The following is a 15,663-nucleotide window of genomic DNA, read 5'->3' as shown; positions in this document are numbered from 1 at the left end:
CAATTTGATCAGACTCCTGTTCATGCCAATGATGCTGTCACTGTGGGGGGCATTGGGTCTAATTTCAGAGATGAGTGAGTGATTCTTAAAAGCTTCTGGAAAAATTTTATTGGATGAATGGAGGTTTTAAAAGCATTGGGAGCACAATAGATAAATATATTTTAGCTTCTTTATATTTTAGTCTTTTGAAGTCAAATGCATAGTTCAGAGTTTATGAGGCTAAGCACCTCTTTCTGTAAGATACAAAATAAGATGTTCGTATCTTACAATATAAACATGCATAGAAACTATTCTCTTTCAATGGGAACTGATTCATTTACTTTTTTGTAGCCCTCAGCCTATTCAGAGCTCTGGTTAAGTTGTGTGCTCTGAAAGTAGCCTAAGGTAGTAGACTGCGTTGGCTCTATTGTGGCTTTGTACCATGAGCCACAAGTGTCTCAAACTCCCAGAACTTCATTTGTAGGAACGTATTGGCAACTGAATACTGTCATTGCAAGAGTTAAGTGACATAGTTCCTTTAAGATACGTTTTCCATGTCTGGCACATAATCATTGTTCCACGAATCTTAGCTATTATTGGAACACTAAAGTAAATGCCTTTATTCAGGAATGTGACTTTGTGTATAATACTGTTATTTATCTCAGCTTTAACCTGATAGGATGTAGCTCTGTATAACTCTTCTGCTAAGAATAACCCTGAATTGGCATGAAGTTATAAATTATATTGAAACAATGTAATCTCACAGTTAAAGTGTATTCCAGATAGCCTAGAGTCTAAAACAATCTCCAGAAATTTCAAACTAAAAAGGAAGAACACTGTGTAGAGCATTAGCTGTGGGACTAGATTGCCCAGGTGTGTGTTTTGCCCTTGGTATAATTGTAGTTCACATTGGTCAACCTAGTAAACATCCATCAGACACTTTTCCTAAGACTCCCTTATGACACAATGAGCAGACAAGTAACTTTCCCTGCTACATTTTCAGTGAAAGATCAAGGGAGAAGAGTACAAGGTCAAATGGCAAACATTGTTTTCCAGTCGCTGTGAGGTTGTCTGGTTGCTGAGCTTGGTACAGGTGACATTATTCCCTTGCCAGTGTTATGATCCTGAGGGGGGAAGCAGGGATATGAGCTCATCAGTTTACCCCTTCCCCCGTTTTCTACCTATGATTCTCCTACACCAAGTCTCACTGATCAAATTGCAACACATCACATACTGAGTTCAAAGAAAAGAATCTTACATTTCCTTATCCACAGCAACATGGAAAAGAAGAGGGTTTGTATCACATGCCAGTTCCTGTCTAACCTCCCTCTCTCATTTTAGAAGTCTTAAGAGCCACCCTTTGCAGCCCTACCCCACAAAGCTTTCCACCCACCAGTTCAGCCTGCTTGCCAGGCTCACTGAATTATAGGTCTCTCAGTAAATTCTTCATGGGAGCGCACAAATAGACTATGGCTTGAGGTCTGTTTAGGGTGGGGCCTTAAAAAACGAACATGTAAAATGCAAAGAACTACAAATACGGGATATAGGAAAAGATAGTATTTTGTATAATGCATGCTAACTTAAACTCAGTCAGATTTGATGGGTTAAGGACACAGGCCTCACACACTGCCCCCATTTTAGACTTTAGTTGCACGTTTGAGGGTCCTCAACTGACTAAAAACCAAACTCAAAAGTTTTCCAAACACTTCAGGTTCAATCATTTGCCAGAGCAACTGACAGGACTCAGGAAAGCACTATCCTTATCAATAAAACTGTATTAAAAAGGAAAGAAATCAGGACCAATGAAATGAAGAACACAGGGAGTAATACCTGGAGGGTTTCATGTATCCTCAGGATACATCGCCTTCCTGGTACATCTATCTCAAACCAGGTAGCTTTTCTAGGCCTTATGTCTAGGGTTTTTGTTGGATTCTTCTATGTAGGTATGATTGACTGGAACACTGGCAATAAGATGGAGTCCATACTCAATCCCACCCACCTCCCAGTGTTGGGCAGATCAGTGATTTCATATGGCTGGAAGCCCTAACTCTAGCCATATTCTGATTTTTCTGGTATGAACAGCCCCTATGCTGGAACTATCTAGGGATGTAGTAAACCACCACATTAGCATAAACTGAGGTGTGATCCTAAGGAATCGCCAATAACAACAGATATTCTTACCACTAGAGAAATCTCAGTGGCATGGAGCATCTTCCCAAGAACCCAGGACAAAGATCTAATAAGCTCTTTATTCCACAACAACCAGAAAATGCAAATGAAATGGGCCTGTTTAAGAAAGAAAAACATAGAAAAAATATCATTTTTGTGGTAAAGAAACTAGCTAAAAAATGCCATTTGAATATCACACAAGTGGCCATTGAACACTATTCCTCTTTTCATTTGCTTCCCAATCATTCATTCATTTAACATTATTGATTACCTTCAATGCTAGTCACTAGAAATATAGTTTTACACATTCTGAGTAATAAATTGCTTCCTTTATTAACATTACACAGAAAAGTGGATGGCCTATTTGAAATTCTTTGCTTATTAAGAGTGATTGAGAGGGCTGGGATATGGCTCAGTAGACATCATACCTAGCATGATTGAAGCCCGGGGTCCATCCTAGCTCTAGAGTGATAGGAAATTCTCCAAAACAGGAAATTTTATGCATGAAAAGTTGTAAGGGAGGCCAGCCTGAAATTCTTGAGGAAGTGATGAAAACAAGTACAAATTGTTTATTACCACGAAAGCTGCCACTTGTTCTTCAATTTGTAAACCAAAGTCAAGAAAAGTCCTTTGTGATGTGATGTGTTATAAATTGTTCTTTTTTTGCTTTCCTGTAATTGGAGCAACATACTAATTTCTACAAGTTGTGACTACTAACAGAGGGCAATCACCTCACAGACTTGTACCGAAGAGATGAGACCATCCAGGTGACAGGCAACGGCCATGTGCAGAGCCCCCGCTTCCCCAGCAGCTACCCCAGGAACCTGCTTCTGACCTGGCGGCTCCACTCCCAGGAGAAAACCAGGATACAGCTCACTTTTGACCATCAGTTTGGATTAGAGGAGGCAGAAAATGAGATCTGTAGGTAAGTGAGGAAAAAATTCCATTAAAGGCGATTGTTCAAAGTTGAACAAAAGAGATGAATTTAAAGCATCCCATCCAACATTCCTTTTAATCTCTTTGGCCTACCCTTGTGTGCACCCTAGCAGACAAATGGACTGCACTGCATAGGGCCTGGTTACCTTGCTGGACTCCATAGGCCGGGTGGAATGTCAACATCTGTGACTTTTCCAAGCCCAGAGCCAAAGCCTGCCATAGGCCAAGGGAACACAGAACCCAGCTCAGCTACAGGGCCTGTGTAACTAGTGCTGGAGATGGCTGAGGACCATTTTAGCTTTATGCCTCGAGTATGTAGTGGAAGAAAGGGGAGGCGCGCCCACAGTGTGTGTGCTGCTTAGGTGTCTATTTCCTGTCATTTCTGGGTCATGGTAGAAGATGAAAGCTGGGCCTGATAATCCTATCCCTTAGCACATTCCTCAGAGAAAGTCCAAGCTGCTCCTCTTTGAATTGTCCAGGCCCAGCATTTTACGTGCCTAATTATCATGTATAAGACTCGAGGAGGATTTTTTTTCCCCTTTTTATATTTTACTGCATGTACTTGTTCTGCATTGCCAATGAACTACTGAACTGCTAAATCCTTCCAGCAGGTTTATTTTCCCTTGAATAATAAAAAGTGCCTCAAATTTGATCGTCCTTTGTTGCATGTGTATTATGCTGACAGTTTTTATTATGTTGCTATTTTTTGGAGAGTAACAGCAGTGACTATTACTTTCTAGGACCATAGAGGGTAATGTATGCCAGAAAGCAGAGACAAATACATGCACGGAGAGCCAGTTAATATTTACAAAGAGAATAAACTAAAGCTGATCTTGTGTCTTTTCAACCTTGAAAAGGAGAACTAATTTTCTGTGCTAAAAAAAAAACAACAAACCATAGTTTAGAAGAAAAACCCTATTAAAGACTGTTTAAGATGATGACATGAAAAACACCAGTGTCAGTACCTCACAGAATATTCTGACACCTAGTGGTAGGGATCAGGTCTCCCTGCATCAACCAATTCAGTAACACCTGCTGGGCACCTTGCTGTTGGATTTAATTCTGAGACCATCTACTTGCATGGTGTTAGCATCTGATCCCCTTAAGGGCTCAATCCCTCAAGACTCGCTACATAAACTATCAATTTCAAGTCCCAAACTTCCCCTAAGACCCACAACCCCTTCTTTGTCTTCAGTGATTTTCTGTAACAATACATGAAACTCAAGGCAACACATTACTGACTACAACTAGTTTATTATAGAGGTTGCAACTCTGAATGAGCCAAACAGAAGAGCTAAGTAAAGTGAGTAGGAAGGGCACATTTCTCCAGATGTATCACAGGCCAAGAGCCTTGATGCATTCCCTAACCCAGAACTTCTCTGATCCTCATAGTTAGGGGGACTTTTATAGAGGTTTTATTATGTAAGCATTATTGATGTAATCATTCAATCTCCAGACCCTTCCTTCTCCCCAGAAGTTCAGGGGTGGGGCTGGAAGTCCCAACGCCCTACTCATACCTTGGGCTGATGACCTGATGCCATTCTGAAGTTATGTAGGACCTACCAAGGATCAACCATAGCAACATGCATTGTGTATTAGGAATAACAAAAGAAGCATGTCTTATCCCATCTCGCAGAAATTCAGACAGACTTAGGAAAAGATAAACACCAAATATATTATTATGTTTTTCTTGCTATATGCAGAATCACAGGAGGAAATGCATTACTGCGCTAAGATTCTGATCAGGTGTTAGGACAGTATCATTTCTGGCTTGCTCCTTGAATGTAATTGGTTCCCAAAATGTATGCAATGAGTTAGAAGAATAAGAGGAAGAAGAGAAACAGATCCAAGACCTGCCTTAAACTCCCCAAGAAGAAGGGCAGGAGAAGATAATAGTGTGCTCTTTTTTATTGTCAGCCATGGGTCATGGAGCTTGAACTCGGGGCCTGAGTGTTGTCACTGAGCTTTTTCCACCCAAATCTAGCACTCGACCACTTTGAGCCACAGCACCACTTCCAGTTTACTGGTGGTTAATTGGAGATAAAGAGTCTCACAATCTTTCCTGCCCTTCCCACAACACCAAGATCTCAGCCTCCTGAGAAGCTAGGATAACAGGTGTGAGCTAAAACTATTTGGTTTGGGGTGGGGGGGGCAGTCCTGGGGCTTGAACTCAGGTCCTGGGTGCTATCTGTGAACCTCTTTGTGCTCAAGGCTAGCGCCCTACCATTTGAGCCACAAAGCCACTTTCTGATGTGTCCTTGACTTTGGACTCAAGAATTAAAATTACACTGATGTGTAGTTTTAAATAAAAATAGCTTATTGTTTATTAGCAAAGTTTCAAGTATATTCAGCTTTGTGCAGTAAACATGATTTATACATATTATGTATAAAATGAAATGTAATTGATTTGCTACCATCTGTTCCAAAGCCTCCTTGATGTTTACATTGTAATATTTTATTGCTTGAATAATGATTCTTTGTTAGGGCTTTTCACCTTCCAAGCACCATATAAATATAAAGTAATTTACATGGCACACGAGAGATATCCAGCTGGCAAAATTATATAAACCTTCTTATTTCACCCATAAGGAAACTGAGGCATAAGACACGAGCGTCACATAAATCACTGTCAAAGAAATTTAGTCACAATGTCTTTATTTCTCACCTACTCCTTAGATTATTCTTCATAATGCAATAAGGACTGTGGGGCACCTGGATAAAATTACCAATTCAAAGTGGTCCATCTCCCTATTCAGACTTGATGCTTCTTATGCTGATTCTTTATGGTAATTTTGACAGAAAATGATAAGATAGGAGATTTCTGTCACTTTTCATCCAGCATGCCCACTGTTCACCTAGAATGCTTGTGACTTTAATATTTAAAGTCATTTAGGGAAAGTTAGAGAGGAACAGTGAGATACTGATGACCAGAACAGAATGACAGGTAGTAAAATGTTCCAAGACCTGAGGAGTCTGAAAATAGAATCAATGATTCCTGAGAGATGTAAATAGCTGTCATTGACGATGCCTTACTAGATGAAGGGGTGGTGGGATGTGGTGGGAAGGAATGGGTGGGGGAACTTGAGTATTAAATCGTCACACAGAATAAATATGTCTTTGCTGCTTTCCTTATTGCTGGGTACTGAGTGTGAGTTGAGGATCTTGAGCATATTCACACCCCTTGTAACTACCCCAAGACATTTGGGATATTGGTTAGCAGATAACTTTCCTTTAAAGGTTGTATAGTTTGCTTTATGAAAACTATCATATTTTATGATGTGATACTTCCAAATATAATTACCAAAAAGAATAAAATAAATCATGTCCATAGACATGTATGCCCTGTAATGAGAATTTTTATCCTTATTATAAAGCTAAATAGATATCAATCATGTTTGTCCCAAGAAAACCTGAATATGCTGTATTAACTCAAAGTGGGATTTTGTTTGAAAACTTTATGAAATATATGTTTGGGTATATAGCTTGTGCCATATCTGAAATATGCCAGACAGATTGTAGTTGCTAATTTTTCTATAACTTCCTATGCCAGATGCTCAAAAAGCCACCCACTTTGATTATTAATCATCTGGGAATAGTCATAATTGAGGGTATATAAGGGCTTTCTCAGAATAGATGATTGACAATCAAGTTTGGATACCTAACTGGGAAACTCCTCCTAACGTTTCTGTAGTTTTCAGTTGACAAGTCATGAGAAATCACATTTTAATTTCTCAGCAAAATTTAATTATCCAAACTTATTCTAGGTATGATTTTGTGGAAGTTGAAGATGTATCAGAAACCAGTACAGTTGTTAGAGGCCGGTGGTGTGGACACAAAGAAGTTCCTCCAAGGATCACATCAAGGACAAACCAAATTAAAATAACATTCAAGTCAGATGACTACTTTGTGGCAAAACCTGGATTCAAGATTTATTATTCTTTTGTGGTAAGTAGCAAAACCACCCTGTGATTAAAAGCAGACTCTGGTTCTATGAAACAAAGAGGTTATTTTCTAGGATTAAATACAGTGGCGTGAGGGTAAATGAACTTTATTAATTCTTTTGTTCCTACCCTATGGGCAATATGTTCAAGCCTGTATTTGTAATGAATACCACTGTGGATCTAGTAAGTCAATCTCTGGTCATGCATCTTGAACGCGAGAATATTAAATAGAAAAAGGGAAATGATTTATAGTGAGGCATTTATAAAATTACTTTAATCCAACTGAAGCCAGCTATAGTGAATAGAAGGTATATGAGTGAAAAACAGGCTGTTAGAATTGAAGCTAAAAATGAATAGTCCCCATTTTGTTTGAAAAAGTTGCTCATAAATTTCATCACAGAAAAGCATCCTGATGGTTTTAGTGTAAATAGTGACAGAAGTTAGGAAAGGATTTCTCTGCAGTCCTAGAGCTCTACAATTAGCAAGTATCTTTAAGATAAGAAGAACCCACACAGGACCCAGGAGCCTGCTTCAGGTTTGCTACATCCATTTCTTAGCTTTATTTCTCCTTACGTAAGGCTCATTAATTAATTTAGTGTCAAGCGTCACTGCCAAGAACAAGCACAGAACTGTAAATGGCATATATCTCATGCTATGTTGTGTTTTACCTTCCTCTTAAGAATTCAATGTAGAGCAGGAAAAATCTTGCTTCTTTTTTATTTTATTATCTTTTGCATTATGGTGAGCTATTAAACACTAAGTGGATTCTGCACCAGAACATTACAAATGAAAAGAAAATAGTATATGGTAACACTGGTTCCAGTTCTAATTTGAAAATAATCCATCAGGTATGATTGACATTATAGCAAACTCACACGTTGATGCTCAATACTAAAATTGAAGTGTGAACATTTGCTTTTCACATTTCTTTCCCTTTCCGTGTGTTCAGTGATGCATCTGTTCTCAATTGTTCATGGACAAAGCAGTCTTGACATCTTAGAATGGTGATGAATGGCTTAGTGAAAGATCTTTTTCCCTTAAAATATCAAACACTGTTGGTATGAGTGTATATGTTTTCTGTGATGCTTTGGTTATGACTAAGTGGAGTGGTCCATAAATCCATTAGAAGCAATAACAATAACACAATGTCTTTAAAGCAAAATACCTCCTTTGGCGGAAGACTTCAGGCATTGGAGCTTACAGCGCACTCATAGCAGTGAACCTGCTCATTGATGTGTTGGACAATTCCTGTAGTCTGGTTGTAAACTATTTGGTCTTACCACCCCTTCCCAAACAGACACACTTACCTCTACTTGTACATTCCATTGTGCCTTAAAGAAATGTCATATTCATAATAATTTTTAAATAAGTTTTTTTATTGTGAAAATACTGTACAGAGGGGTTACAGTTACGTGAGTAAGGTAATGAATACATTTCTTATCAAGCATTGTTGCCTTCTCATTTGTTTTTCCCCTACCATCCCTTCCTTCCCACCTCCCCCCATCACCTCTACCCTCACCTAAATTGTAAAGTTCATTTTTCAACATAGCATCTTGTACCTCTCATTGTTGCAATGGGTCCACCTGTATCCCTATTTAAACAATTTGTTTTTTTCCCTTTCCCTCCCCAAATTATACCGACATCAAATACAGTGAAAATGGGATTTTGTATGTTTTCCTACTGGTCTCTCACTCTGTTCCATCAAAGGACATTGCGTCCACCTCCTACCATGACCCTTAGGTTCTGGCATTGACTGTGATCAACAAGGACCAAAGGGCTTTGGTAGCTGGATTTCAAGAGGTAAAATGAGCTTAGGTATATATAGACTGTGGTTTGGGGACAAAATTATGACTCTTGCTTAATAGTTATAGATTATCATATATGTCTTGGCCATGGTGTTTAAAAAGTTACTTTGCTCATGTCTCCACTTTATGTGGAGACTTTAATGAAGGATTTATAAACTCAGCAGATTCAGCTTGAAACTAAAAGTAGGATAGATAAATTGGCAGGAAGACAAAGGTATTAAAATGGTAAGCCCTGATAAAGTATACTTAAATAGTGATTTTGAGAAGGCCACTAATTTATGGGGGACAGATGCAGCTGTTTTCTAACCCCCTTATTAAAGGAATGGTGGCTTCTGGGGAAACTTGAGCTGAAGAATAGTTTCCAGAGAGTCAAGGCGCCCTTGGAAAACAGCATTTTGACCAGTTCGGAGAGGTCAGGTTCACCTCCTTTCTTCACTTCTGTATCTCTCATTGAATATCCCTGCTCTTCCACCCTCAGTGACTGTCAGGAGTCCAGGGCCGATGGAGTAGGCATGCAGGAACTGGAATTAAATCTGCATGTCCATGGTCGTATGCTTTTAGAAATGCACGGTGTTTATTTTCAGTTGATTTTTACACTAGCAGACTGTGGGAGCCTAGTGGGTAACATTAAGACAGTTCATTTTGGCTAGGAATGACTCTTACACTCCAGCCTGGTATGGTGAGCTTGAGATGTAGTCCTCTACCTTCTTCCAGCACCTCTCATGGCCTCTTCCCAGAACAGGCAGCACTGGCACATTAGGCAGAGCTATACTTCATATCAGACACAGGCTTCACCAGCCACTGATGCTATACTGACAAATCTCTTCTTTGCTTTTATAGTTTTGCAATTCGAATTGGTGGCTATTTTATAAGACAAAAGTACTTAGCATAGTGCCTAGGACATGGTTAAACCTCAATTAATAACGGTGAAGATCCTCCTTATGCTGTCAGAAATCATGTCTGTGTCTGTCTCCTCTAGATAAATGGTGGTAACTTTCTTGAGGACAGGTGTAAGGCAAGTATCTTGTTCCTCTACATAGTCTACAGGAGCCTTGCACCTGACTGTTGGATCAACCCTTAAAATATAACTATTAAGAAGAATTGCCTAAATTCATTTTATTACTCCCCTGCTAAGCCTTCTTTTCTTTTTATTTATTTATTTTATTTTATATTATTTGTGAATATACTGTACAGAGGGGTTACAATTACATGGGCAGGATAATGCATACATTTCTTACCAAGCATTGTAGCCTCCTCCTTTGTTTACCCTTCACATCCCTTCCCAGCCTCCCCTCTCCCCCACCCAATCCTTCCCCACCTTCTTTTCTGATTTCACATTATTGAGGAAATAGATAGCTTCAGGATGCATAATTAAGCAGAATGGATAATGTTATCAAACACTGGCTAGATGTGATTATCTAAATAAATTAGTTCTTACTATTGCAGATCATGTTTGTTGGGGAATAAAAGAATGATTGCATAGTTAGAAATCATTTCTTCTTTGTTTTTTTTTTAAGACTACTAACTATGTTATTGGGAAAATGTCTACCCAGTGGCTAGTGTGCAGAGAAGAACAGCTTTCGCTATGCATTTTAGTCATGCATTTTACTGTCTGCTTCCTTTCTATGAAATGGGACAATACTACCTGACGAGGCAGTTATGAGGATTAAACTAGATACATTTTATAAACTATTAAGCCTAAAATATACTGATTACTAAGATACTTTCTGCTATTATTGTTTTCATTTTCACTGGTATGATTGTTAACATATCGAGTAACAGGTAAGTTTGGTGGGTTTCTAAAAGTAGCCCAGTTTTTGTTATTTCTGGGTGTATAAGCACATGTGTGTGGGTACTCTGCCCATAATTCGACATTTCTTTAGGTAAGAATATGTTATTTTACAACCTAATAATCACAAGAACTTCTATTTTACAGAGCAGTACTTAGGTCTATGTACTTAACAGGTAAATTTTATAAATACAAAAATAAACCAATTTACTTGAAAAATATACTTGTTTTATTAATAAGATCAGGTTTATTTTGCAAATTGAAGTTTGCTAATACCTAGTATTAAGACTTCCCAGTTTTTGCTTAGGAAAAAAACAATTTACAGATTGCTTAACTAGGTATGCAGAATTAACTTAAAATAGTACAAGTAAGATTTCCATTGAGATTAAAACTCATATGGTTAGGTATAAATATAGCTACTTAAGATAGAAAAAGGAGAAAGTAGAAGAGGAAGAAGATGGAGGGAGAAAGAAGAGGAGAATGGACATAGGACATTCTAGGAGTTGGGCATCATAAGGTTCTTAATTAAAATAATATTTCAGATTCTAATTCTGCTCACCTAACACTTCCATTAGGGGGGAAACAAAAGTATCACTCACAAAGTAAATGTGGGCAATTCAATCTCATTCTCCCAGCTGAGTTCTCAGCATACTATAGCAAATAAGAACTCCTGCACTTTTCTCTGAGATGTGTGAAAACTCAGTCTTGATTTTCACAATCACCTGAAAGTTATTGAACATTCTGAATGCTCCCTAGTTTTCTGGCCACTTCAGCCAGAACTGTATAAAGAACCAAAGTGTGTGTGCTGATTCCCACTACAGATTCTCCTAGGGAGCTAGGGAGCTATAGGAGCTGTTTCATAAACACCTCTTGTCTACCAGACAAGGCATGTCCATCACTCCAAAGATACAACGCTGAAGAAGACAGGCTGAAGGTAGACAGATCTGCCCTCGGAAACCCTCATGGTAATGCAAGGAAACAGAAACATGCAAGCAGGGATGTTCAGTGTTTGCACCAACATAGATTGTGTGAACCTCAATAATGGCTGATAAAAGAGAGCAAATGATGGAGAGTGACCAGAACACATCCACTGCAGTCCCTAAAAGAAGAAAGATTAGCAGATAGATGCAAACTTACAACTGAGGCCTGAAATACCAGAAGGAACCTACCATGCACACTGAGGAGAGAAGAGTACATTAAGCAAAAAATGAGAACATGCTGAGAAACAGAAAAGGCTATAACAGAGAAAGCTAAAACAGAAGATACCTTCTCTGTATTAGTGTTGCTCTTGCCTTGGCATTCCGGCTGCTGAAGAGGGAGACAGAAGGGCGGAAACAGAACCGTAGCTGACTCTTAAGTGGGAGCAAGTTTGCTTACCCTTATCTCAGTACCTTATTTCTTAAGTTTCTTAATACTTAGGTAAACTAACATAGTTATAATTAGTCTTGATGCTATGTGTATGTGTATATATATACACATATGTATATGTACGTATATATATATGTGTGTGCATGCACGTGCACACATATTCAAAGTAGCTAGGTTTCCAAGCAAATGAGTGAAGGGAATAAAGAAATTGTGCTTCTCTGGTGAGGAAAGGAGAGTGTAGGTAAATTGTTAAGAGAATAGGGAGAAACCAAAATTTAAGTGGGTTGAGCCTGATGACGCATGCTTGTAATCCCAGTAACTCAGGAGGCTGAGGCAGGAGGATTGCAAGTTGAAGCCAGTCTAAATGAAGGCAGCAAGACCCTGTCTCAGACAAAAATGAAACTGAAAGGGCTGGAGCTACAGCTTGAGTTGTAGAATACTAACCTAGTATGTACAAGGCCCGGGGCTCAATAATCTGCACTTACAAAAAAATTATATAGATGAAATACACTGATAATATTGCTTGGCTCTGCCCAGTCATGCATTTGTGTCAGTGTATCATGCAACATCCTTTTACTTTGCACCTGCTGCATGCCATGAGCTAAGGGAAACATTACACAAAGAGGAGCAAACGTCCATTATAGAACTTAGGATTTGTTGTAGGTGCAGTCTTGAAAGCAATGATCATTTAAACCCAGCATAACGGAACAATGGTGAAGGAATCATAAGAGAATATGATGCTCTGAATCAGTGTCAGGATTAGATTATGAGGCACGATGTGCAAGGTATTTAATGTAGGCCTAATGTAGCTCAATCGTCTGCTACTGAGCTCCACAGGAGGTAGACTGGCAGAGGGAAAATAGAGAATGGAGAGCTGTGACGTTGTAGGCATCCAGTCGCTATGCCAACCCTCTTATTTTCAAAGGGAGGCAATGAATTTCAGGTCAGGTAACTTTTTAAAGGGGACACAGAGCCACAGCCTGTGGCCACAGAGCTTATGCACGTGTGCCATCCCTGACAATGAAAAGCTGCATGCCAGCTTCAAAGAACACTAAGACCATCCAGATGGCAATAACATTTCAAGAAATGCCCACCCCCAATCTCATCCCTATGTATGGGAATGTCTCCTTGCATGTAGACTTAGTCCTTTCTAAAACAGCAGTGTTTGGAATAGTACTTTACTATTGTAATTAATTTTCCTCATAAACCCCATTTGCTAACCACATGAGCAAATAACTCCCCCATGTGCTGAGTAAACACATTTCCAGCTTTGAGAGGGATGTGTTTAGTGACACTTGGAAAGCCCAGTATCCTGTTTATCTTGTGTTTAATTATATAGGCATGTGACCAGTAAACTTTTATCCTTGAGAAGCAGAAAGATGTGGTGATGTTAGATGACATAATATAACCTCCATATAACCTCTTCTCTCTACCTGTGCTTTTGGGGGATTAATCTTTTGGAAGATGAAGCCAGTGAGAACGATGAAGGAGATTAAAGCTGCTTAACTATATTAGAAAATGTCTTGCATGTGGACGATAGGCCAGTGACAACTAGTACTTCAACAATTCTCTCTCCCTAATGCTATGAATTGAACAAATGTTGCTGAAAATTAATATACTAGAAAGAATTGGCAGGTGGAGGAAGATAGGTCCACAATTACAAAATTCTTGTGTAGTATTTTTAGCATAAGGAAGAAAGGCATCTAACCTCATTAAGAAGGGGGCTGCTGAGCCTAGTCAGGGAAAGAGGAGCATTCTAAAAGGGGTGTAGCCTAAATAAAGACAAAACGCAAGAATATCCCATGTACTAATTCATTGCAGGCTGAGGGTGCTAACCATTCACCATCTTTTTTATCCTAACCTGTAGAAGAGAGTTGTAACAAGCCAAAAGAATACCAAAATAGTTATTGAAATAGGTATGGTTGTGCATACCTCTAATCCCAGCCCTTGGGAAGATGATGTAGGAGAATCATGAGCTCAGGGCCAGCCTGCATTCTATGGTAATACTGATTATAAAATACTGATTATAAAACAGGATTATAAAGGGAGAAAAAATAGTTCTATCAAGGTGGGTCCAAGAAATGCCAAAGCTCAGGAGTCCCTAGCAAGACTAGAGATGAAATTTAGCTGGAACAAAAGGCCAAAATGAATAGGGATGTGCTAACTGTAATGCAAATTCAGACCAAAGGATTTGAGGCCATGGGCACACTGCTTTTCTACTGCCTGCATGGGAGATCACAGATTTGATTGCAAATCGCCACACAAGGTCACAAACAGGCAGGAGAGCTGGCAAGGTGGTAGGTGCCAAGCAGTGTAGTGCTTAGCAGGTGAACCCAGGAAGTGGGAGAGAAATGTGACCCTTCCCACAGTCAGTGCCAAAAGCTGGCAGCCCAAGAAAAACATGGAAAAGAGGACAAGAACCAAGGAAGACAGGAGAATGGAGAAATAGCAAAAGGGAAGAAACACATAAGGAAGGATTCCCAAATTATTTTCCCATATTGCTCTACTTGTGGGTTGAGGTACTCATACAGAAAGAAGAGTTTTCTGACTGGGAATGCAAACACAGGGCTTGGTGCCCACATGGGACCGGGACATAGTGATCCTGTATCTTAGTTTTCAAGCAGTCGCATTTGGTAACATTCTTTGGCAGCTCAATCGTATCTACTCTGGTTCTACGGAGACCTAGCTGACCTGCTGTGTACTCTGGAGTAATCACCTGTTTTGACTGGAAGTTAAAGATCCCTTGAACTTTGGAGAGATGCCAGTCAGGAAGCAGAAATCAATCCCGTAGATGAAACTCCTCCAGCCTCGAAAACAACTGTCCTTAATGTTCTCTTTATCAGAAAGAATGTGACAGATTAAGGCTGGCCCCTGTTCAAGATTCTTGCTTTCACCTATGAGAAAATGGAGCTACAGATTCAAAGTGACTCTTTCCTTGTGATTGAAAATTGGACCCAGACAGCCACATACATATATAATACAATACAACACACACATATATATGTCAAAAAAGTGAGAGTAAAAGGGATGGAATCGTGTGTGTGTGTGTGTGTGTGTGTGTGTGTGTGTGTGTGTGTGTGTGTGAATGTGTGTATAGGGGTGAAACTACATGAATGAATAACCAAGTTATCATCACTGCTTGACTGGACCCTGTTAATCATCTAATCATGTCCTGTGGTCTGCCTCCTATCTCCCTTACCTTTATTTCAGTCTGTCCTACACATGGCTGTCAACTAAAGTTAGAGCAGCAGTTACATTTTCCAGCTGAAAAAAATGGTGAATGACTTCTATTTTCCTAAGGAAATCTCTTCAGATATCTTACTCTAACACTCAGAACTTTTCATGTTCTGACCCCAGACTAGTATTCTATCTTCAAGCCTCCCTTCTTTGTGAGTGTATTCTTCAGTCCAGCCTTCTCCTCCACAGCCCCACCACCTCAGGATTCCACACCTCAAGCCCCTGGAAGATCCCAAACATACTTCTTCAAGAACCCAAGTCCTCCTCTGCATGCCGATGTCATATTTGCTCCAGAAATACTGTTGTACTTAAGACTTAAAATATATAAACACTTTTCTGTTGAGCATCCAGATTGTTATCCCTCATAAATATTAAGGGTTTTCAAAGCAAAAATAATATATGCATATGCCAGATGATTTTTTAAAAAATACAGAAAAGG

At 39.3% G+C, this 15,663-nt stretch overlaps 1 protein-coding gene across 1 annotated transcript in view; it reads left to right on the top strand.

Moving 5' to 3' along the window:
- Pdgfd (platelet derived growth factor D) overlaps positions 1 to 15,663 on the top strand; it is an 82,955-nt gene that overhangs the window by 13,745 nt on the left and 53,547 nt on the right. Inside the window, exons 3-4 of the mRNA XM_013009472.1 lie at positions 2,869 to 3,073; positions 6,849 to 7,029. Coding sequence (XP_012864926.1) covers positions 2,869 to 3,073; positions 6,849 to 7,029 — 386 coding nt within the window. The remainder of the gene's footprint in view (positions 1 to 2,868; positions 3,074 to 6,848; positions 7,030 to 15,663) is intronic.

The sequence above is a fragment of the Dipodomys ordii genome, unplaced genomic scaffold, assembly GCF_000151885.1.
Source record: "Dipodomys ordii isolate 6190 unplaced genomic scaffold, Dord_2.0 Scaffold10, whole genome shotgun sequence".
In the NCBI taxonomy this organism is placed as follows: Eukaryota; Metazoa; Chordata; class Mammalia; order Rodentia; family Heteromyidae; genus Dipodomys; species Dipodomys ordii.
The sequence above is the reverse complement of the archived record's forward strand: the minus strand, read 5'-3'. Positions and strand labels throughout refer to the sequence as shown.